The sequence below is a fragment of the Notolabrus celidotus genome, chromosome 7 (assembly GCF_009762535.1).
Source record: "Notolabrus celidotus isolate fNotCel1 chromosome 7, fNotCel1.pri, whole genome shotgun sequence".
Lineage (NCBI taxonomy): Eukaryota > Metazoa > Chordata > Actinopteri > Labriformes > Labridae > Notolabrus > Notolabrus celidotus.
This window is the reverse complement of record NC_048278.1, coordinates 100,833-126,058: the sequence shown is the minus strand read 5'-3', so window position 1 is coordinate 126,058 and position 25,226 is coordinate 100,833. Positions and strand designations below refer to the sequence as shown.

General features: G+C 41.4%; 1 protein-coding gene across 4 annotated transcripts; it reads right to left on the bottom strand.

Annotated features, from left to right (window-relative positions):
- Nucleotides 1-223: 223 nt before the first annotated feature.
- On the bottom strand, nucleotides 224-23,940 carry dnm2b (dynamin 2b). 4 transcript variants are annotated; one of them, XM_034687864.1, is made up of 20 exons: nucleotides 23,469-23,940; nucleotides 20,017-20,090; nucleotides 19,522-19,671; nucleotides 19,227-19,430; nucleotides 17,291-17,389; nucleotides 16,857-17,017; nucleotides 16,442-16,584; nucleotides 16,221-16,356; nucleotides 12,959-13,026; nucleotides 12,360-12,498; nucleotides 10,612-10,698; nucleotides 10,334-10,404; nucleotides 8,434-8,488; nucleotides 5,562-5,672; nucleotides 5,295-5,404; nucleotides 5,097-5,208; nucleotides 3,672-3,839; nucleotides 3,331-3,557; nucleotides 2,179-2,409; nucleotides 224-1,852 (listed from the first exon to the last, which is right to left on the bottom strand). In XM_034687864.1, the coding sequence occupies exons 1-20, from the start codon at nucleotides 23,627-23,629 to the stop codon at nucleotides 1,783-1,785; spliced, it is 2,577 nt and encodes an 858-aa protein (XP_034543755.1). In that variant the 5' UTR covers nucleotides 23,630-23,940; the 3' UTR covers nucleotides 224-1,782. The 4 variants fall into 4 exon arrangements, with proteins under 4 accessions (XP_034543755.1, XP_034543757.1, XP_034543756.1 ...); XM_034687866.1 differs by having other exon boundaries at nucleotides 224-1,849; XM_034687865.1 differs by lacking the exon at nucleotides 12,360-12,498 and adding an exon at nucleotides 11,614-11,752.
- Between the last annotated feature and the right edge of the window lie 1,286 nt (nucleotides 23,941-25,226).

Sequence of the window (25,226 nt, the reverse complement as noted above, 5' to 3'; positions counted from 1 at the left end):
TCTGCACGGCTGTCTTCCTCTGACTCATGGAAGTCAAGAGGTCTGGACTCGGCGTGTGGTGAAGTGACAGGTGGTACATGTTTACTGTCTGTCTGTGCATGGGGCAGCACATCGAGCAACACATGTGGCAGATGAGGACAGAAAAACACAACAAAGAAAGAAGCTAGTGCTGCATGAGGGTGAAGGGAAAGGGAGAGAGGAAAGAAGAAGCGGCAGCCATCACTGGTTGATTTTCTACTCCTTTATTCAGTCAAACACCCTCTGAAAGGAATCCTCCTGTATCGTCCTGTTATCATTATGGCTTTTAAATCACTTCCTCCAGAGGCACGTGGATCAGAATTTCACTGACGATGAGCCAACTCCATCAGTTTAATGATCAGTAATATATCAGACGACCTTTTCTATCTGCTACCTTCTGTCTCGTACGGAAGCCCACTGCTGCCACCCAGGAAAAAAAAACAAATCTGCATCATTTTTAACCAAAGAGGCAAACGAGTACAAAAACAGGAGCTAATGCAGAAGGGGAAAATAACTGAGAACTCATCCTTACTCATTAAGGCCAAGAGTTATACATAATAACACAGTAAAAAGGGGCGGGGCTCATTTTACACATAGGTTTTGCTCAGCTGCTTGTCAGGACACCTCCGCCTGTTTCTTTAGCTGGAGACAGAATTTCCATTATAGCAACCTCCATTGTTGAGAAATGGTTGACATCTTTGCAACTGCGTCAATTTTAAACACAGCTTAAGGTCAAAATATAAAATGTAAATTGTTCCGTTGAAGAGTTTTCACAGTGCATCTTATCTTCATTCTACTTTAAGATAGTTTCACATGTCCAGCACATATACATGTATGTAGATAATGTGGTATCATCTTAAAGGTGATAGATTATAATGAACGAACATAACTTATGTGTGAAAGATTATTATGAATCTGTCTGCTTAGATCAGTATTGGAATAAGATTCAAATTTGATGATCCGAGACCAAATTAAACAGATAGAGTCTTAACATTTTGAGTTAAAACAATACATGTGATCCTATTAAAAGAAAGATTTTGTTAAATAGAATTTTTTATGTTGTAATCAAAACATTTCTTGTAATATCTTTAAATCATTTTACTGTCAAATTAGTAGAAATAAAACTTTGATATCCATAACATGACACAAGTTAATTTTTTCACTGTGGTGGCAGCAATCAACTCCCATATCCCTTTAATAAAGTGATCAACCAAAATATAGAAGCATAAACATTCTGGTCAGTCTAATTTTTAATAAAGTAATCTTTAGATAATCTTGGAAAGTCTGTTGACTATGAGGGAAATAAAATACTTTATCAGAAAGTGCTGCTTCCTTAATGAGGTGCTTAGTGTGTAAGATCACTGACAAATTGTTAGCAAGTCTACAGCTCATAAAAAAAACATTTAAAGGTATATTTTAGCATAATATAAAAGTTTAAATCAAATGTTGTATTAAGACACTTTCATTGTAAATGAAACAAGAAGAGTCCAAGACGACTCACTGGTTTTAACCTGCGAGTCAATAAATCATCAATGTATCCCTTTATCATAATACTGAGAGCAGAATATTTCATCATATACTTTGTTAAAAAAGCTACCAAAATTACAGACATGATGTTTCTGAGAATGCACAGACAAAAACAGCATCAGATTACCAGTTACAGGACACAGTTTGTCGTTAAGAGAATACACGTGGAAAAAAAAAGAGAGACTATCTCTGCCCAGGAGAAATATAAAAGTGTAAACCAAGAGAAAGTTTCTGTTTCTAGTCAAGCAGGGAGGGCTCTGAAGGACGAATGACAGTGGGTCTGTTGGGAGCAGCCGGAGGTCTTCTGCTGCAGGAAGAGAGAAGGGGGAGGTTTTGGGGGAGGGGGGGAAGGAGGGGGAAGAAACATGCAAGGCAAAATATCATCAGAAGTCATGCAACAGGAATCCCAAACCACCAATGCCAGAACATGAAGTACACCTCTACACCAGCACCCCAAAACTACCACCCATACAAAAGCCAGAAAAGCATCAGATGCTTTATTATGTGCATGTGAGTGTGTGTGTGTGTGTGTGTGTGTGTGTGTGTGTGTGTGTGTGTGTGTGTGTGTGTGTGTGTGTGTGTGTGTGTGTGTGTGTGTGTGTGTGTGTGTGTGTGTGTGTGTTACGATTTTACCTGGGGATCCCGGGCGGCAGAGCAGGAGGAACCCGCCCTGGCCTGGAGGGGATAAGAGGGACAGAGCCCGAGTTGGTGTCTCCTGGGCCGGGTCTGGATGGGACAGGTGGGGCTCCGAAAGCTGGAGAGGGGTTGAGAGGAGTCGGAGGACCCGGGGTCGTCCCTCGCACTGCTGGGGGTCGGCCTGGAGGGGGCGCTGCAGCTGCGGTAGCACGAGATCCTGGAGGAGGACTGAGACAGAGACACAGGATGGTGATGAGTTCAAACTTAAGCAGCTTGATTTAAATAAATTAAAAGGTTTGTTTATTTCACTTGAAATATTTTAAATATAGATAATTATAATAAAAAAGACGATTCAGCCAAACAGGCATATTTATTAAGTTTTTTTTATATTTGTTGTTAGTTTGTATGTTTCATTGACGTCTAAAAAAGAGGCTTTAAATATATTTATTTACATCATACAACAAATGAAGCACACCTCTCTTTCACCTCTTTAACTGCAACATGTGTTGTATTTATTTAAGAGTCTCATAAGCTAACATTGATGTCAGTTAACTCTATATACTTGTCTGAATACATGACCCACATAGCTTCATCAGGCCTGTGTCACCTTTATGTGCTCAGTAACAGGAACATCTTGTTACCACAAAACCTGGCCTCTTAACCTCCTTTAAGGTAGACTGTGCATTAACTACTAACACCTGACTTATGAACATCCCTGCAGGGTCAAATAAAATCCCCAGTCCTATTTGACCAATTAAGAATGTGAACGAGTATGAGGGGAGGCCAAAAGGTTTAAAGGTTGTGTCAGAGCTGCTCCTCAGACCTGTCTCGGAAATGAAACCACCTCTTTCTTTCTGCTCGACATTTTAGAAGAAAACTACTCTAATGGCTTAAAAAAAAAAAACTTAATCATGATCTTAGAACAGAAAAATAACAATACAACATCTCTTAATATTGATGCCATGGTGGTTTGTAACAGTCTTTTCTTTCATTATTTTGGATGTAAAAGATCACACACCCAAACCGTAAACATTACAGAAAATGATACGTCAGCGCCCTCTGGTGGTCAATCTTTATAGTTGAGACATTCTTTCAATATGAAATCTCTTCTTTTTTATCAGCCTACTTATGTCGTGTTTGTTTAATTACCTCGGTTCCTTGGGAATCCAGTTGTTGTCCACAGGTGGAGGCACGGGGGTGGAGATGGTGGAGGTGCTGATGTCTCCTATGAGGACCAGTGCCTCTTTCAGAGCGTGATACATCCTCAGCATCTCATCCCTCCTCTGAGCCTGCTCTGCAGACTCCTCCATCATGCTGCCCTGATCCCCCGCTGAGTACAGATAGGCCAGCAGCTCAGAGTGGATGAAGTCCTTCGCCTGCAGAGCGGAGAGAGAGAGAGAGAGATAGAGAGAGAAAACCAGAGAGAGTGAGCGCTCAGAGTTGAGTGTGACTAACAGAGAACGGGGGTGAGTAAAAAACTGCAGACATACACTGTTGATCATGAGGTGCATGATGGTCTTCGGCATGAGGTCTCTGATAGACTTGTTGACGATGCCGATGTACGAGTCCACGAGGTTGCGGATGGTCTCCACCTGTCGCTCCAGCTGAGGATCCATAGACACGGTGTCGCTGGAATTCAAAGTTTCTTCATTATCCGGCTGAAAATGAGAGAGAGAGAGAGAGAGAGAGAGAGAGAGAGAGAGAGAGAGAGAGAGAGAGAGAGAGAGAGAGAGAGAGAGAGAGAGAGAGAGAGGTGAGCAAAAAAATCTTTCTATCTATATAGAAAGTCTATATGACTGTTTTCTTCTTTTGGCCAGCCTTTAACTCAATTTTACAAACCAGGCCTCATAAAGTACAGTGGCTGAGTCTATAAATGAAAAACTCTTAAATCAAATACAAGAACAAAAGGATCCTTTTCATTTTTAACTTTTATAATTAATTGATGGATGTAAAAAAAGGTGATTTTATGCTTGGAGTAATATTCTGCTGCACCCTGTGGCCTTTAACTTCACTTTTACACAGGACTCCCACCAGATTCCAGTCTGGTCCATCTCTGATCCGCTGCGGACCGGCTCCGTGCTCTCTCGTCCGTCAACACCCACCGGTTGCGTTTTCGGAGCGCAGCACAGAGCAGGACTGCCGGACAGCTGGAGTCATGTGACCTAGGTTTCCCCACAGTAATCACTGAATCAAGGATTCTCCTCCTCCTCTCCTCATCCATGTTGTCTTTCTGGTCCTCTGAAAACCTCTGACCTGTTGACTCCAGGCCTGGCTCCGCTCATCATGACTTTGGTTTGTTGTTGTAGTTAAGTGAAATACGATCTGGTGATAACACAGAGTGTTTTATTCTGAAAATTAACCGGATGTTTTCATTTTGTTTTGGTGAAACCTGACTTCCTGTCCCGCTCCATCGGCTCTGTTGAGATTGATGTGTCATGCTCCGGCATCCGGCACAAATAGAGGTCTTCTGTAACTAATCAGGGGGACTCCGACCTGCTGGATCAGAGACGCAGCCGGAACGCAACGGAGCGGATCCAGAGGAGGTTAACACATTGACTAGAATAGAAACTTATCAGATCCGATGCTGTGACGGACCGGAGGCGGATCTGGTGGAATTTGGCCGTTAGAAGCCACACAAACATGAAAATAATTTAAGACACGTCTCTGTGGCCTGAAAGCAACAGAAGATAAACAAAATGTGTCTGCAGGACTGAGTAAAACTGTAGAACTCAGTTTCAAACCAAGTCCTTGAGCGTATGTCACCCAGCTTTATTTGAGAAGTTATAAAACACTCAGCTAGTCACATGTGGGCTGTGTTTCTTTAAATATTATTAATATCATCATATTTACCCTTTGGTTCATTTGATTTGTAAACCGCACACATTGTTTAAAATGTAAACACACTCTTCCTGTACCTGGTCTTTCTCTGGATAAACACCAGCTCTGAGGAACGAAGCTTTCCAGCTGTCCACATCCTCCTGAGTGTCGCACGCCAGCTCGATCTGCCGCAGGTCTTTGTACACATTCCTGTGAGACAGAAACAGAAACATAAAGCAAAGGTTAAAACAGAAACAGAATAGAATAAATGATTTTTCAGATTATATTATTCATACCTCTGTTCTGTGTTGAAGATGGCAAAGACGTGTTTGCTGGACATAAAGCCTTTCTCCACATCCCTCAGCTTCAGGTTATCCAGAGGCAGCATGTACTTCTTCTCTTTCTCCTGATGAAACCCAGAGCAGCAGGTCAGACTGTGCAGAATGTTTTCTATACTGTTATATTCTCATAACTCAGTAGTAACTTTAAGAGGAGCTGGGACTCTAAAAAAAGCTCTTCCTTTCTTTCCCACAGACAGAGAGAGAGTGAACTATCAGCCTCACCTCCTCATCTTTGTACCAGGAGAGAGACTCAGCAGTCAGGACGAACCAGTAGTCCTTGGATCCTCCCTTCATGATACTGATGTTGATCGTGAGCCAACCTCGACGGATCACCTGAGCACGAGAGGTCAGAGTGAATTTCAACACATGTATGCACAGTAGGATGTAAGGATACACTCAACCCATGATCCGATTCGAATCACAATTTTTTGGTTTCAACTCTCAGATATGGACAGTTGGGATATATATTTGTTCTCTTAGATTTCTTTGTAAACAAAGTAATCCTTTTTCATTTTGAAGGTGTGTTGAAACTCAAATAAAACCACTGCACACTTTTTTCAACACCTTGCGAAAAAACTTAAAATGAGCGTACAAAAATACCTTGTTGGAAAACGATTCCCAAATGAAAGTATGAAATATTAAAACAAATAAGGTAAATCTCTTTAAATAAACTAACGAGCAGCTTCTGCTCCTGGCTGTGAATTGACATGTTATTCTTCAGGAATGTAAGGGAAAGACAAAATGCTGCCGTACCTCAGACTGGAAACACAAAGGTGCATCCTGACCTGCTCGGTCTTCACCTGCTGCCACCATGTTTGTTTAGCTCAACTCAGCCAGTGACGAGAGAGCAGCGCAAGAGACTTCATGATGTTGAGCAAGCAGAGTATAATGCAGATAGCGCCCTCTACTGTTTAAAAACAATATCCTGATACACATTTTGTTGAATCGATTTTAACCCACCCTTATTTGTACCGATTTTTGACCGTCTTGTGACATATCCTAACATCCCTATTGCACAGGAAGCAAATATCAAACATAGACATCTTCAGAAAACTGGTATCAAAACTGAACACAACACCTAGTTCAACAGAAAGAGACACACAGCACACAGAGAGCAAAACAACTGATGAAGAGCTCCAGTGAAGAGTCACCTTCTGTGCATCTCTCTCTCCGTCAGACTGATGGACGACAAGACAAAGGGCACACACACAAAGGGATGATGAGCAGAGACGTGTAATACCAAAGATGTGTGGTGCAACAATGAATAGATCGTGTCAGAGTCAGTTTGTTCCCTTGGAAAGATATGAGGCTGAAAGAAACAGACTCTGCTCCCAAAAAAGATGTACATCCAGGAGATGTTCACAGCTGGTTGAAGTTTACCGTCTTCTCATGAATCAAAACTGCTGACCCTAAAGTCAGAATCAGAGAAGTAGATAATCAAAAAGTGACTCATGTTTCATCACTTCCAACACGTGTCAAAAACTGGAACTATAACTAGGAACCTGCTTGTGAGTGGATGCAACATCAACTCCAATCAGAAGGCTGCTGTGATTTATTCCATGAACTTAGACTAACACTTCATGTTTCTCATATATACACTACCAGTCAAAAGTTTGTAAACACCTTCACATTCAAGGGTTTGTATTTATTGTAATGATTGTAAACACTGTAGATTAAAACTGAAGACATCAACACTATGAAAGAACATATATGGAATTATTGAATGAACTAAAAGTGTTAAACAAAGCAGAATCTGTTTTATATTTTAGATTCTGTAAAGTAGCCCCCTTTTTCCTTCATGACAGCTTTGCATACTCTTGGTATTCTCTCAGTCTGCTTCATGAAGTGGTCTCCTGGAATGGTTTCTAATGAACATGAGCCTTGTCAAGAGTTCATTTGTAGAACGACTTGCCTTCTTAATGTGTTTGAGACCATCAGTTGTGTTGTTCAGAGGTAGGGTTAGTACACAATGGATAGCCCTTTTTGACTACTGTTGTAATCCAGATTATGGTAAAACCAGATTATTTCATAGTTTTGATGTCTTCAGTATTAATCTACAATGTTGAAAATAATTCAAATAAATACAAACGCATTGAATGGTGATGAACTGGTAATGTATATATATATATATATATATATATATATAATATAAATAATCCAGGTAAAAGCCGTAAAAACAGAAGATGTTTCTTAACGCACGCTGTCAGAAACACTGCCTGTGCTCTGCTGAAACGCTGACATGCTGCAGTAAGGGAGTTGTCCACTGAGATACTAAATAAAGAACCTGTAAGAGTTTAAATAAACAATCTGACAGTCATGTCATGTCCTGTCCTTGTCATGAGTAAAACCAGGAGAAACCACAACAGGGACTAGAGTTCATCCAAAGGTATCTATTCAAAGACTTTGTGTGAAGTTGAATGAAGTTGAATAAACTCTCATTTGAAACATAAACTGTCATTCCTGCAAGATGTTAAAAAAGGGAACACACAACAATCATAAATAGCACATGTGCACATAAGGTGAATACATAATTATTCGTGGTGTGAGGAGTTATGATTCAATGTCCGTTAATAAAGCTGTTTTCGTGGGTTTCATATCAGCGGCACAGAAAAAGAGACACTGATGAGTTCCTGGGTGCACGAAAAAAAGAGTCAAAGTGTAACGTTATTTCCCAGAAACTAAGGGCGAGTGGTCACTAACTTGGTCATGGTTTCTAGTTTTCATAACTCATCAAAGACTGCAACTCTTTCACTTCCCACTTCTTCGTCACGGAGCATAAATCTTGTTTCTCAGCACGGCCTGAGTGACGGTCGACTCCCCCGCCCACCAGAAAGGGAAGTGACGGGAGAGGGTACAGACGGAGCTTACAAGAATCCCTCCCTGAGCCGTAAGAAGGAGGAACGTAGGAGGAGAAAGAGGAAAGGGAAATGACGAGAGGGCAGCAGACGTGAGGGAGTAAAAGTGGAGCAGAAGAGACACTGAGGAGGACGGTAAAAAGACAGTGACAGAAATGAAAGAGCAGCAGGGGAAGGAGCTGACGTGATGCTACAGAGGCGTGACAGCATGAGTGAGTCTGTGAGAACAGGTGAGTTACCTGGTTGGGCATGACTCTCTTCTTGGTAGCGTTAGCAGCTGACCTCTGCTGGGCACTGCAGGAGAGAGTTCAATAACATGAGCTCTAGTTTACATATTTAGCACAGAGCACAGAGGAGGAGATGATACAGATATTAACTACAGATCATTGTCATTATTTGATTTCTGGTGGGGGTAAAATTACCTATCAATGCGTATTAAAGATGATATAAACACACTCCTCCCTCACATAAAAGGCATGCAACTTATTGTTGTTGCAAAGCAAAGCAATTCAACAAAACTGAATGACTGGGACAAGGAAGTGTTTTTAATTATTCATTTTAAGTCCACTCTAACTGACACATATTTAACAAATAAAAACTTCTCACGAGTAAAAGCAACGCACCACACACCGTATCAGTACAGGTTATCACTTTTTTAGTCTGCCTCTACCTTACTCCACTTTAGGTAACTTTATGATTTGATTTAATTTGAAGAAATAAAAATGTATTGAATCTACCTCTTTTTTGGTACTTATCTTTTGTTAATACTTGAATGCATTCATACAAAACAAATCTTCATATGTTATCTTCATATTTACACAAATAAACGCCCTTCTTCCTCCCTGTACCTCTTGAAAAACACTTTTCATACTTCTTATTAAACTGGAATATGTTTTTACACTATTCTAATATCACATTTCATTACACACTACCAGTGAGAAGTTTGGACACACCTTCTCATTCAAGCGTTTGTATTTATTTTAATTATTTTAACATTGTAGATTAATACTGAAGACATCAAAACTATGAAATAATCTGGTTTGGCCATAATCTGGATTACAACAGTAGTCAAATAGGGCTATCCATTGTGTACTAACCCTACCTCTGAACAACACAACTGATGGTCTCAAACACATTAAGAAGGCAAGTCATTCTACAAATGAACTCTTGACAAGGCTCATGTTCATTAGAAACCATTCCAGGAGACCACTTCATGAAGCAGACTGAGAGAATACCAAGAGTGTGCAAAGCTGTCATGAAGGAAAAAGGGGGCTACTTTACAGAATCTAAAATATAAAACAGATTCTGCTTTGTTTAACACTTTTAGTTCATTCAATAATTCCATATATGTTCTTTCATAGTTTTGATGTCTTTGGTATTAATCTACAGTGTTTACAATCATTACAATAAACACAGAATGAGAAGGTGTTTCCAAACTTTTGACTGGTAGTGTATATACTATTGATTTATGCATTGTCTCCTTTTGTTTTATTTCCCTGTATTTACTCAGATTTTTCCTCATGTTATTCTAGTTTCATAAATCAGTTTTTTTTTAGTTTTTCTTTTCTTTTTTATGAGATTACCATTGTCATTTATCGTCTTATCCTAGTTCATAACTGAAGAGTTAATTTAAGCACTTTTTTATTATTATATTTTAACTTCTGGATTAAATTGTATTGCTTTGTTTTTTTTTTATTTTAATCCATTTTTATTTTTGTCTCATTTTGCTGTCTTCAGTCTTAATATTTTAATCCTACCTCTGTTGTTGCATCATTACGAAGTCATGAGAGTGTTTTCTCAGTTTGTCAGCGCCTGTTTTATTCAGTCCTTTATTTATCACTTCTTTTTTTGTCTTCTGCAAACACAAGGGGTGGAAGTGCTGACTGTCTTTATTGATTTTCTGTCTCTGTAAAGCACTTTCTGTCACATTTTTATTATTGAAAACTGCTTTACAGATAAAGTAGAATTAAACTATTCTTTGGTGAACAAAATAAACAATGACCGACAGATCACATTCGATATAAAGTCAATCACTTAATTGATTTATCAGCTGTTTAACTTTATCATTTCAGCTCCACAACCTTAAAGCTATACATCCTCCTCTCCTTCAGGAACCTCTTTAGTAAAGTTGAGTCTTACTTTGCGAATCCGATGAAGTCCTCATGGTTAGTGTTGATGTAGGAGAGCTCGATGTCAATCAGCAGCAGCACCTGAGCGGGAACACAACATCACAACATGACCATGAAGAAGAGGAGACGGTTTGAAGATTTAACAGGTCGGTATCTGTCTCACACACATGCGCACGCACGCACGCACGCACGCACGCAGCACACACACACACACACACACACACACACACACACACACACACACACAAACGCACAAACGCACAAACGCACAAACACACAAACACAAACCTGGTCCTTGGTCTTGCCCTCTCTCTCCCTGACGTAGGTGGTGACGATCCTCTCAGTCTCTTCTTTCAGCCGAGGGTATGATCCCAGCTGTAGTCACACACACACACACACACACACACACACACACACACACACACACACACACACACACACACACACACACACACACACACACACACACACACACACACACACACACACACACACACACACACACACACACACACACACAGAAGAAAACACACACACACACACTGCTGCAGGCACCGTTATTACTGCACACACATGTAGGCTCATGAGAACACTGTAAACACTGTCTATCCTCGTACACAGTTACACCCAAACAATGACGCAAACTACAGACACAAATACGAGGTAAGATGTCCGACACATGGAGACAGAGGAGGCATGCACTGACTGATTAGACCTTCATCAGCTTGAGATTTGTTCAAGTAGACATGTAAGGACTGATCTGAACCCAGCATTTATCACAACATTATCTCAAGCTGATAAAGAGTCACTTTAAATCAGAGAAGAATGAAAAAGATGAGCTGAGGGTCAGAAAAAGAAGACAATCAGGGTCTTGTTTGGGGGGGTCTCATTGGCGTCAGAGGTGCAGAAAAGGGTGTACCACAGTTAAAATACACAAACCTCCCGTTACATGACAGGGTACAAACAGCCACATGTCCCAGCAGGAGGTCTCAGAGTGTGAGAGTGGGGATCTGATTTCAGGAGGGAGGCATGGTGAGGGTTTTGCAGGGGGTAAGTGGGCAAGTAGGGGTCCAGGATCACCACAGTGAGGAAGGAGGGTGGGTGTGTGCTCAGTGAAGCTTTAACCAGCGGGGAAGGGAGACAGTCAACAGCACTAGACATCGACAGGTTAGTTATTCAAATTAAAACGCTTCCCTCCACCACCCTTAGCTTGCATTAAGTCTTTCCTTCTCTATCTCTTCTCTCTGTACTCATCTTTGTGAAATCTGCCTGCCCGCTGCTCCTCGTTACCTTTTCAGTGCACTTCCTGATCAGGGCCACAAGCTCGGTGACCACCAGGTCGACACATTTCAGACATGGGTCCTTTAGCTTAATGACCTGCTTTTTCACTATGGCCTCAAACGCCAGGTCAGGGGTGAACAGGCCTGTCCTGTGGTGAGGCGAGGCATCATGGGAGTTGGAGGTGTAATGTCAGGAGGAGGAGGAGGAGAGGGAGGAGAAGGCGATGGAGTAGCATGGGCCGTGATGAGACAAAGGGAGCAGTGGTTGAGAAAGGGAAATCCAAGTGGGATGGAAGAGTTTGAGATAAAGAGTTTGAAAAGAGAAAATGAAGGATGAGGAATGTGAGAAAGAAAAAAAGAGTCATTGAGTTAGTTCTACTTCATGTACAGAACCAAAACAAGCTGCAGGTTCATGTTGAGAGTCAGTATCGGAGCTGCGAGCGTGACTGTGGCCTCCAACCTGCAGCTTGTTTTGTGATGAGCCTGCAGAGAAACAGTAACAAGCTGCCTCTTTGTGACCACACAGCCTCTCAGAGACACCACATATGTCCGCTGTTCAAACAACGAGGCTTCAAAGCCTGACTGTAAATTTGAATATGTACTTTAAATTCATCATCTTTGTCAGAATGAAGAGATAAAGCCTCGGCTATGAATCTAGTTAGGCACCAAATGTCTCCTGGCAGCTCTCGGGTCAGCTGGTCTCTGTGATGTGTATGTACAGACGTGGCAGCCAGGCAAGAGACCATGCAGCGATACCTTATTAGTGCACTGTCTGACTGTGTTGATGAGCTCCTGAATGACCAGGTCGATGCATTTCAGACTCGGCTCTTTCAGCTTTATGATCTGCTTTTTCACTATGGCCTCAAACGCCAGGTCAGGGGTGAACAGGCCTGTCCTGGATGTTATACAGACGAGACACACATGGAGACAAGGACCAGGGGAGGGGGCACAGATGAAGGTGGACACAAGGGGACAGAAAGAGGAAGACCAAATAGGGAAGAGTGGAGTCAAAATGGCAACACGTGGACAAAAAAAAAGGCCTCGAGGCGATCACGCAGCTCGACACTAAATAAACAAACACCGGTCACAGATGTAAGAAAACACACTGAGGGGACACAAACACACACACAGCTGGCCGACAGGTGAGAGCGCGCGCACACACACACACACACACACACACACACACACACAGACACACAGACACACAGACACACAGACACACAGACACACACACACACACAGACACACAGACACACACACACACACAGACACACAGACACACACACACACACACACACACACACACAGACACAGTGAGGCCAAACTGCAGGTCATTTCCAGGTGTTTCAACTTGCCTGACACCGTGGATGTTCTTGATGGCATAGCTGATCTCTTTCCTCAGCTCCTTCTCATCAAACTCCATCTGAGACAAACACAACAAAAAGGGCATGACTTAAATGTGTGCTACACCAACAGAGACCAGACCACTTCCTCTGGTTGAGTTCAGCAGACAGGCCAACATGAGGCCGGATGAGAGGCAAAATCTGTGGGTTCGTTTGTATATCTTAGTTATAGTGTATTGAGGGCTGAGGTGATAGACTTGCTGTTTTTAGATTACGTAGAACTTTATTTGTCCACAATGTGGAAAATTGCCTTCAGCTTCACATAGACAATACAACATTTGTAGACAAGAACAGAGATAGCGCTTGGGGTTCTTCCTATACTGTGATGGCCAGCAGAGTTACTTAAAGGAGCCGATATAAAATATGGAATAAAAAAATATAAAACATATATATATATATACACTTGCACATTGCACATAGACACATGTACACATGTACACATGTACACACATACACACATACACACATACACACATACACACACACACATACACACATACACACATACACACACACACACACACACACACACACACACACACACACACACATACATACATACATACATACATACATACATACATACATACACACATACACACACACACACACACACACACACACATACATACATACATACATACATACATACATACATACATACATACATACATACATACAGTCATGGCCAAAAGTTTTGAGAATGACACAACTATTAATTTTCACAAAGTCTGCTGTTTCAGTTTTTATAATGGCAATTTGCATATACTCCAGAATGTTATGAGGAGTGATCAGCTCAACTGCAATTAATTGCAAAGTCCCTCTTTGCCTTGAAAATGAACTTTATCACCAAAAACACATTTCCACTGCATTTCAGCCCTGCCACAAAAGGACCAGCTAACATCATTTCAATGACACACAGGTGTCACACACATTAACACAGGTGTGGGTGTTGATGAGGACAAGGCTGGCGATCAATCTGTCATGATTGAGTGACTGGACACTTTAAAAGGAAGATGGTGCATGACACCATTGTTCCTCATCTGTTAGCCATGGACACCTGCAAGGAAACACGTGCAGCCATCATTGCATTGCACAAAAAGGGCCTAACAGGGAAGTTTATAGCAGCGAGTAAGATTGCACCTCAGTCAACCGTCTATCGAATTATCAAGAACTTCAAGGTGAGAAGTTCAATTGTTGCCAAACAGGCTCCAGGGCGCCCAAGAAAGTCCAGCAAGCGCCAGGACCGTCTCCTGAAGGTGTTACAGCTGCGGGATCGGGCCACCACCAGTGCAGAGCTTGCTCAGGAATGGCAGCAGGCAGGTGTGAGTGCATCTGCACACACAGTGAGGCGAAGACTTTTGGAGGAAGGCCTGGTGTCAAGGAGGGCAGCAAAGAAGCCACTTCTCTCCAGTAAAAACATCAGGGACAGACTGATATTCTGCAGAAGGTACAGGGACTGGACTGCTGAGAACTGGGGTAAAGTCATTTTCTCTGATGAATCCCCTTTCCGATTGTTTGAGGCATCTGGAGGAAGGCTTGTTCGGAGAAGACGAGGTGAGCGCTACCATCAGTCCTGTCTCTTGCCAACAGTGAAGCATCCTGAGACCATTCATGTGTGGGGTTGCTTTTTGGTCAAGGGAGTGGGCTCTCTCACAATCTTGCCTAAAAACACAGCCATGAATAAAGAATGGTACCAGAACGTCCTCCGAGAGCAACTTCTCCCAACCATCCAAGGGCAGTTTGGTGATGAAGAATGCCTTTTCCAGCATGATGGAGCACCTTGCCATAAAGCAAAAGTCAGAACAAAATGGCTCGGGGAACAAAACATTAAGATTTTGGGCCCTTGGCCAGGAAACTCCCCAGATCTTAATCCCATTGAGAACTTGTGGTCAATCCTCAAGAGGCGGGTGGACAATCAAAACCCCACAAATTCTGACAAACTCCAAGCATTGATTATGCAAGAATGGACTGCCATCAGTCAGGATTTGGTCCAGAAGTTGATTGACAGCATGCCAGGGAGAATTGCAGAGGTCTTGAAAAAGAAGGTTCAACACTGCAAATATTGACTTATTGCATGAATTCTGTGTAATTCTCAATAAAAGCTTTTGATACTTTGAAATGCTTCTAATTGTATTTCATTATAGAAACATCTGACAAAAACACCTAAAAACCCTGAAGCATGAGACAAAGATAAATCATGTCAGAACTTTTTCCACCTTTGATGTGACCTATAATAACATGAACAATTCAATTGAAAAAAGGGTGCTACAGTTTATTTTGCTTTTATCTATTGTGACTTTTTATTGTGTTATCTATTCTTTTTTAATTACTATTTGTTTTTATTGATTGTGTTTTTAAGATTGTACAGCCCTTTTTGCCAACTGCGGTTGTTTTGAAATGAGCTATATAAACAAAGTTTGACTTGACTTGACTTAAAGCTGCTGTCAGTAGTCGTGATATAAACATCAGTTTGGAGAGAAATTTCAAATGTCAACACTACCCCTCCCCACCAGATATCCCCTACTTCTCGAGCGCATTCCATGAGGAAGTAGTGCCGGTTTCCCAGCCAATCAGGACGACGTAGTAGGGGCCGCCACTCAACCGATCAGGACAGAGATTTGGAGAGTAGCTCTGATTGGTCCGTGATAACGGGAACGAGGGGAATAATAACATTGCTTGATACAAAGGCATTGGAAAACGCAGAGATTTCACCATCATCTCCAATGACTTCAATTACTGATGAGTACCTCTGGGTATTATGACCTTTTCTCCAAACGCAGCACAAGAAAAGTATAGTATCTTGCCCCATTCCTACCAACTGCACCTTTAAGAGCTTACTAAAATTAAAAAGTTAGGTTTGATTTTGCAATCTAAGAATTAAATCATTAATTGCTCTTGGAACAAAAGAGTTCTTGTAAACATTCTTTGTGGCTCGTGGCAGTCGACCTGATGGGAGCAGTTCAAAACGGTAGTGCAAAGGATGGGACAGGTCGCCTGTGATGTTGAGAGCCTTCTTCCTACTAATCAGTGCATATCTATCACTGAGTGGAACCTGTGTTTGCCCTAGAATCTTACTGGCTGTATCAACCACTCTTGTCAATCACATCAAAGTTTATAAAAGAGGAAACTTTAGACCTTGAGATCATTCAATCTAAAAGACATGAATAATAAAAACTGTCACGGGAGAAATGGAGATCCAAACTCTGCTCACCTTCACCAGCTCAAAGGGAAACCTCTCATGAAAGATGCGGTTGATCTTCGCTCCACCGGACAAGTTAGAGGTGTCGACCTGATCTCCTGATCCTTCAATGCACTTCTCAAAGTCCACGCCGAACTGCTGCACCATCCTGCAGAATGAACAGAACAATGATTGCTCCTCAGCTCCTGTGAACTGAGTTTTCTTTGTGTGTGTCGGGGTGTTTGTGCACTGACTGGAGCAGGGCCTTGGTTTTGCGTGCAGGGTCGTCAGGGCGGAAGTTCTTGTACTCCTCTACTTCTTTCTCCAGCGATAGCAGCTGGCTCTGCAGTTTACTGCGTAACCCCGGCAGCGTGTCTCGGATGTGGTTGGTGAGTTGCTGGAAAAAAGGATGAAAGAAAACAATTTAAGAGGATGCAGATGTGCTCAATTATCCCATTATTTAATGCAACGCGGATCAAAGGCGCTTCAGTAGAGACGGCATGAGAGGATAAAATGAGCTTGAAATTATTCACAAAATTAGACCTGCACTTACAGAGCATGTGTCTGTACATATGTCTGTATGTGTCTGTACATGTGTCTGTACATATGTCTGTATGTGTCTGTATGTGTCTGTACATCTGTCTGTACATGTGTGTGACCAGGTCTCACCTGATTGAGGGTCTTCTGCAGATGCGGTGTGCCCATACGTTCTGCGATGTGTCTGTATCCGGGGTGGGACAGGAAGAACTTCCTTTCAGCAGCCAAAGCAACTTTGATGTCTTTCTTCCCGTCAATGTCCTTCTGGCTACGGTTCACCACGCCGATGTACCCTGAAGGACAAAACAGATGAGGGGCTTGTGAACTTTAGTAGTTATCGCTTTTGACCCCTGAACCTAATCTAAGTGTGAATCCGGTCTGGAGGTCAAAAGTAGACGCAGCATACTGAGACTGAACTGGATCTTTGTTTAAAATGTAAACAGCATCATTTTCTTGTTTCATTACCTCCAAGAAATGTGGAATGAAGTGCACAAAAGCACCTAAGGGCAAATATTTCTATACCTAATCCAGTTTGGGAACCATCATCGAGTCAACATGGCTCTTACCTCTGCGGAGGGGCAGTAGTTTGTTTTCCAGGATGTCTCGTGCGTCTGTGCCCTCGTCCATCAGGTCCAGCTTTGTGATCACACCGATGGTCCGCAGCCCTGAACACAAAGGTGTCATCATCATCATCATCATCATCATCATCATCATCATCATCATAATAATAATAATAATAATAATATAGCACCTTTAAGAAAAATGTTTACAAAGTGCTTTGACAAGCATAGCATGGTTCAAATAACAAAGTAAACCTTTGGACAGACAGAGAGGAATTTTAATAATGCAAAACAGAATACAACCCAAGAGGTAAGAAAGAATACACATAAATTAAACAAGATGAAGTGGTGTGGCAATAGAACAATAAATCATTGTTTAAGAGGTTTTTCAAAGATAAATAAATTAAACAAATTAAAATAAATAAATTCAAATTGTTAAATTAATTAAAGAATTAAAAGGACAATAAAAGAGATTTTCAGAATAAGAGGACGCCATCACATCCGGGAAATTAGAAAAAGTGAAAAAGATAAATTAGGAACATTAAAATAATATATGAAAAAAATAAAAATATCTATTTAAACAATAAATAATATAATAAACAAATACAATTTAAAACGATTAATTAGTTAGATAAAAGGTAAAAATAATACTAAAAAAGAAGTAAAAGTGGGTAGAAAGGTGAAGTCACATAAAAGCAAGTCTGTAAAAATGGGTTTTAGGAAGAGATTTAAAAGACATCACTGAATCTGTTTTATTTATATTACAGTTTGACATGAACACTTTTAACAGCTCTTTTTAATGCTTCTGCTAAAAGGCAAAAACAAGACTACCAGTGTGCAGCCGGGGATGCTGTCTGACTGCAAACTTCAGTGCTATCATTGAAAATAACATGGAGGTTAGGGTTGAAAGAGAAACAAGAATAAAGATGATGAGGAATAGAGTAAAACATAAAGAAGAGTCTGATTAAGGAATCTTGAAAAGCTTTTAAATCTTCATGAGAGTAAAGAAACCTTTTGATGTCACACCCAGACTCAGGAGACACCTGCCAAACCACCGGATAATACACACTGTGAGGGCATGTGTCAACATGCAACCTGCAACTTCAGAAAATAAGGGGACCAGACGCTCCTGAAAATTCCTGGCAAGTTTCAGGATTGCAGACGTTAAAGAGGATAACAATAATAAAGAGGCCCTTAGGAGTGAGGGCTAACTTTAGGGGCGTCTGGTGTAGCCAGACTTTCTGTAGCGTGTGCTGCATTTACAGTCCGGCTCACAACTCGAGAAACCACGTCTAAGAGCGGATTGTTAGCTGCTCTTGAATGCAGCTTCCTCTGCATTTATGTCCACGGATGAGTTCAGAGAGAGCATTACTGCGGATCACATGCTTCCCCTTTTACTTTACACGTTGATGTTTTGTTCTGCATTCATCAAAGTCCAGCTGAAATGGACAATACTCCTACAAGCAGGAACCAGAAAACTGCCTTATGATGCCAAAATAGAGATAGAGTAGAGATGAACTCAATGCTGAAGTCAGAAGCCAGCATACCGCCTTGATGGGTGCTGACATATTCGGTTGGTGGAGACAAGGCTTGCACAAAAGCTTGCAGGTGGGGACGCAGGACTGACATCACACCCTTCTGTTAAAATAACACACTTTCAAATTACAGATAAAACTCTTTCCTTTTGGCATCCAAGCCTAAGCTTCAGACAAAAACTGAATCCCACGGTTGTGTTGCTGTGAAGCAGTCTACGGTCTAAGTGTGCTAACCTTTGCTTATCAACGCTAGCACTATCAGATATTTGGTAATGAATCAAAGTGTTGGAAAAACAAACAAAAAAATAGTATAAGTTAAATGAAAGTTAAAGAAATATTCAGTAAAAGACAGAAAAACTGAGCGAACATTATCCTACACACACACATAGTTCAAAAGGTCCACTCACCTTGAGGGTCCACCTCCTTGGAGATCTTGAGGGCGTCAGAGTTGGCGAGGTCGGTGTTGGCCGGGGTGACGGCGAGGACCAGACAGCTCTCTTTGGTGATGAACTGCATCAGCATTTCTCTGATCTGAAACTCAATGTCTTGAGGCTGGTCTCCCACAGCAATTTTTGTCATCCCCGGGAGGTCGATCAGCGTCAGGTTCAGCACTGTGAGAGGTGAGCGGCAAGAAATGTAAAATAATGGAGTCTGAAAAGCTGCCACTCGGAGTGTGTGTGTTTCTGTAGGTGTGTGTGTTACCATTGGGGGAGTAGACACGCAGGTTGATGGGGATGGGGGAGATGCCCTTGTTGGATCCTGTGATCCGGTCGGTCTCCGCTTCAATCTCCAGACGGACTTCATCAAAGTCCGCAAACTTGCGGCCCTTACAGTGCAGGAACTCTGCATACTCTGCAAGCAGAAGGCGCGAGATCGAGACACAAAGCAATGAGAGATGAAGGTCTGCTGTCAATAACTGGATAGAAGAGTGAAAGAAAGGAGAAGAGGGAACAAGTCTGCATGCACTTTATGTCTATTAACTGCACACACGTTTATTTTCACACATCCTGGAAGCTCTGCAGAGGATCCTCTTATGAGCCGAGTATTTACATGAAAAGGATTCCTAAGACTTGTTGACTAGGCTTTCAGGATATGAAAATAGTGCATATACAATTTTACTGTTTTGCAATAATGTTGTTAGCATGCTATTCTCCTGTTAGATGTAACTTGTTCTTAGTTCAGTGCTGAGAAACTCGCCTGCTTTGCTGTTAACCAGCTGCAGGATGAGAGGACGACGCGTGACGATGCCAGATCCTCTTGGCAAGAAATCCCTGAAAGAGAGAGACAGGTAAAGTTAAACACACACACACTCTCACACACACACACACCTGAGGAACAAGGATACTGAGAGTAAATAAGTTAATAGATATGTGACATAACAATAGATTGCGCAATAAGATTGACAGCATGACAGCTCGCCTAAAGTGAAGCCAAAACATTAGTACAGGTACTCCTAATATATTAAATTGATCTCCACATGCTTCCTGTCGCAGCTATGATTCCTTATCATAGTGATTTATGTGAATGTGTTCTTTTAGTTTTAAGACGTTTCGTTTAAATTTCTTATTTGATATTAATAAGAGGGCATGACGATTGATAACTCTGTTCATAAATACGGTTCCTGCAGCGTTCTTTAGCAGATAAGGGGAGAGGAAGAGGAAGCAAACATAACAAACATTAGCACAAGCAAAACTTCCCATAACTGAGAGTATCTGCTTCAAATAAATCTGCCACAGCTCCATCAGCCTGATGCTAATTTCACAAACAACAGTAATTCTTCAACATATTTTTTTTTCCTTGGTGAATTAAAAGCATAAAATAAAATGTGTTCCTTCTTTTACCTGAGTGAGAGCTGAAGCTCTAGATTTGAACCCTTCACGTGAACATGTATGCATTATTGATGCGTGGCAGAGATTGTGTTGCAGCGTTTGTGAATGTTGCAGAGACAGAGACATGTTTCGTTACACATAACGCGTTCACCAGGATGGAAACTCCTGTTCAATACAACTGTGATCATGTCCAGGTCACTGACTACACATCTCTCCAGGCCATCAAAAGGTCTCCCTGTCTGCCTGCTGTCTCTCTCTCTGCCTCTCTGCCTCTCTGAGCTGACTGAGCTGAGTTATAGTGTAGGTAATTAGGCCGAACAAACAGAGAAAGACACACACACTTGGACACACACACTTGGACACACACACTTGGACACACACACACACACACACACACACACACACACACACACACACACACACACACACACACACACACACACACACACACACACACACACACACTCGGACACTTCTGTTTCTGTTGTCCACTGCTGACAGAGCAGACAGGAAGTTACACAACCGTGATTCCTGCCCTCTTTCCTCATCTCTTCCTGTCACTTATGAAAGCAGGACATGAATAATATAATCGTTAGCGAGCTAGTTATCAGTGAAAATCAGACAGCAATCTATCCAGCTCAGATCTTGAAAAGTGACGATGTTGTTCTTTAAGAGTGTTTATCTCAGAGATTGAACTCGGTGTGTCAGACATGAGCTTGAACTCTGGTGACGTTCAACGGAGCCATCTTGTTATTCTTCTGAACAACACGTGGTCTAAATAAATTGATTGATTAGTTGCAGAAATTAAACATATGACAATTGTGAGAATATATCAAACTTCTAAATTAAGTAAAACTACATATAACTTTTGATTACATGTTATTTCAAGCAGCAGCCTCTGGTGTTGAAAAGAGAGGCCAGTGCAGAAGTGTACAAACATGCAGTTCCTTGAGTGTCCACTTGAGGCTCTCGGCAAAAGTCAAGGATTCCTCATGAGACCTCTTATTAAATAATCAAACAGACTTAGTTTATGTCGCTCATTTTTTTATTTGAACACACAAGTGATGGAGCCGTTTCTCAGGCGGCTAAAAAGACGCCTCTTTGCTTGTGTCTAAAGATACCGAGAGTTAAGTTGAGTCAGCATTTTAATTTGGTGACCGCCTTGCTGGCTTTAAAATGCCTTTTCAGAAACCAGTGGGATGTTTATTTAAATTAAGATTTAGCTTTTTTATTATTTTAACTCAACATCTTTTTATTTTGCAGTGACACCAAACCCTTTAAATGATGCAGAGGCTACATGCTAACCCTCAACACAGCTTACATATGAGCAAAAAAAGGGATTGTCTCCCCAGGACCAATCGGATTATTTGTCTTGAATAGTTCATGAGTATGTGGAGAGTTTAAATCCTCTGGTACTTCCTAAACAAAATAAAAGATTGTAGAATAATCTTCAAACTTGGTGACGAATGTTTAGGACTTCTCTTTTTTCATCCATCAAGCCCTTTAGTGTACTCGAACACCCCTAAGGAAGGACACCACTGGGTTTTCAAAAAAGACACCCAGCCGGACAAACACAAACCCAGAACCTTTCTCTAACTGAGTTATAGTAATGAAGTGAATGTAATGTAAGCATGAAGTGATCTAATAAGCCGGTGTGTGATCTCTGCTTTTCTGTAATCTAATTAACAAAGAAGAAAACAGCGAAATTCCCCTCTGCGGGTATCTGGTACCCAGTGTGTGTCATATACACATGACAGTGCAGCTGGTGACATCACTGATGACCCCAGCACAAACACATCAATGCCCCTACTGTCTCCCCTGGCCACTGCTTGGGACTCTGAGACAAAAGGCAGCAGGAAAAAAAGAAGACATGGCTGCCTAATCTACATTCCCAATCTCATGGACAACAAGTGAAATCATTTTGTCATGTATGAGAGAAGAGTGGTCTCTTTTCCGGCACCTTCGCCCAGAGCTGTGCAAATATCTTCAGCAGATTAGGCCTCAGCCGCAGCTTCCTCCTCTTCCTTTTCCCCACCAAGAGACATTCTCAGACTGCTCTTTTTTTAGTCCAAATCAAACAGCAACTTCTCAAAACTGTGAAACCAAATGATCCTAACACGTGCCTTTTTGAAAGTGGGTTTGCAGCTATTAGTCATGGAAAGAGGGTCAACAAGAGCTCATTCAAATTCCTTTAAACTCATTCATCAACCTCACAAACTAGTCCAGCAGATTTCTTTGATTTGATTGTATTCTCAGACAAACTCTTCCATCTTCTGGTGACCTCATTAGACCTGTAAACATCTAAAAACCTCACCCATGGAGGTAAAACATCGACCTGACCTTTGAAACGTGAGGTGTGTATGAATGTATTTACAACCCTAAGAAGGAAGTCTCAAGGAGAAACTGTCTTTTGTAAATGTTTGACAGAATGGGCCTTTTATGACGAAGGAACTGCTCAGACTGGTGTTGTAAAATAAGAACATTTTTATCTGTGTAGTTCAGGACGTGAAGCTCATGAACAAAGTCTATTTGAAACCCTTTTCTCCACAGTTTTCTGTTTTAACCAACTGCTGTTTACCTCCGTTCAACGCGTAAAAATGGATCCTGAGTAACTTTGCTACAAAATGGAAATATCCGTTGGAAAAGTAAAACGTTAGGAACTGGGAGGCACCGAAACACAGCGCGTAACACTGCTTAGTTGGCGACTTTTACGCAAAAGCTCAGCTTCGTCTGCCTTCACGGAACAGAAAGAGTAACTGCAAAGTCAACAAAAGTAATAAAATGTCACATGAATCCAAGATCACATATAAACGGTACAACCTCCCAACGAAATTCTCCAGCACCGAGCTCTTCCCTGCGCTCTGGCCGCCGACAACCGCTATCTGCGGCAGGTCCAAGTTGCAGGTCTGCCCGATGGAGCTGAAGGCGTCCTGGAGCTTGTTGATTAGGGGAATGAGGTCTTCCATTCCCCGGTTACCCATCGCTGCACCTCGGTCAGCCCAGCGGGCTCTTTTCCGATCTCCAACCCGGGGAAATAAGAGCCAGAGGGTCGCTCTCCCAGCAGACAGAAAGTTCCCAGTTGGCACAGCGTGTTGTCACACTCTTATATAGTTCTTATCATAAAAACACACACAGAGAACAGAGTCAAGAGTCCCCTTCACGCGCAGAGTCCCGGTGGGATTACAAAGTAGCAGTCTGCATGATAAAAGTCGCCACATTAACCCGCAAACTTCTGTCATCATCCGGTCAGGCGACACCCAGCCTCCGCCGGAGATTTCAGCCCCGCCCCTTGCTTCATTCTCGTCTGTGATTGGTCAGCTAGGACGTCTGTCAGTTCCCATAAAACGTCATCATTTTAACAATGCAGTCTTTGGACCTTCACTGAGAAAGCAGAGCTGAATTGAGGAGTGTTTGTGCTCATAATGAAAGTTAGGAAACCTTTCACTCAGCTCCACGTCCACCTGATCTTACCTGGGAGAAAACTTCAGCTTCAGTTTGAGTTATTCATCTCACCAGAAGAGGACTCTATGTTCAGGGTTCTTTACTCAACTTTATGCACCAATAACACAGTTTTAACAAAGATTCTTTATCAAATTAAATCCCTGTTGTAAATGTATACACGTAAATAACAAGCTTATTATAACACGTAATGCACAAAAACGTGATACTTGGATTTTGCTATTCCAATCAATTGTTTTTTTGTTTGTTTAGTTTTTTAATATATTTTTTTTATGGGACAGCAATTTGTTGAATCATTTGCTGAATTTTTCTTCGATAAATACATAATTAAAAAAAAATTGAAGAACCACAACCCTGCTCTTAGAGGTAGAGAGAGACTGCAGACAGCTTGAGCAAGAGACCTTTGTAGATTTACAAATCAAACAAAGGTATCAAATAATTGTAGTGGATAAAATGATGTAATGCTTCCCTCTGAAGTTTAGGAAGTCATTAGCAAGGAAAGACTTGAAAATATATATATTGTTTTATTACCACCAACTTGTCCACAAGTGTATTAGTACAGTAATTGAAGTACTATACATTGTAGAAGGGCTTGTATTTGAAACAGGCTCTAATTTGAGACCATTAACCGCTACTCATTGTGTATTATAACTCTTTCTTTTCTTCTTCTCAACCAAAAGAGTTTTCTCTCAACTTTAGTCAGAAGTCATTTTGCACAGTTGGTTGTATGTGCACTTTATCTATAGGTGTTTTTCTGTTCAATTCATGTTTGCCTACATGCATCTACAAAGATTGTATTGTCTGAATTTTACTCAGTTTAAATTACAGATAAGAATTTGAGACAAATTGATATGTAATTATCAGAGCACTCATTCATCAGAGTTTACCTGAGTGTCTGAAATTCCCTGACAAATTAGGAAGTGGAGCATATACTGTATATCCCTCAAATTAACATAACATTTGCATTGTGTAAAGTAGAAAGAGCCTGCATAGGTTGGAGATTCATAACATCCAGCGAGCACAAAGGGCCGCTGCAGAGCTATTTATATCGAAAAAGTTGTCTCTCAATTTCAGGCTTTACTGTGAGAGACACTTAGATTACATTAATTCATAGAGAAG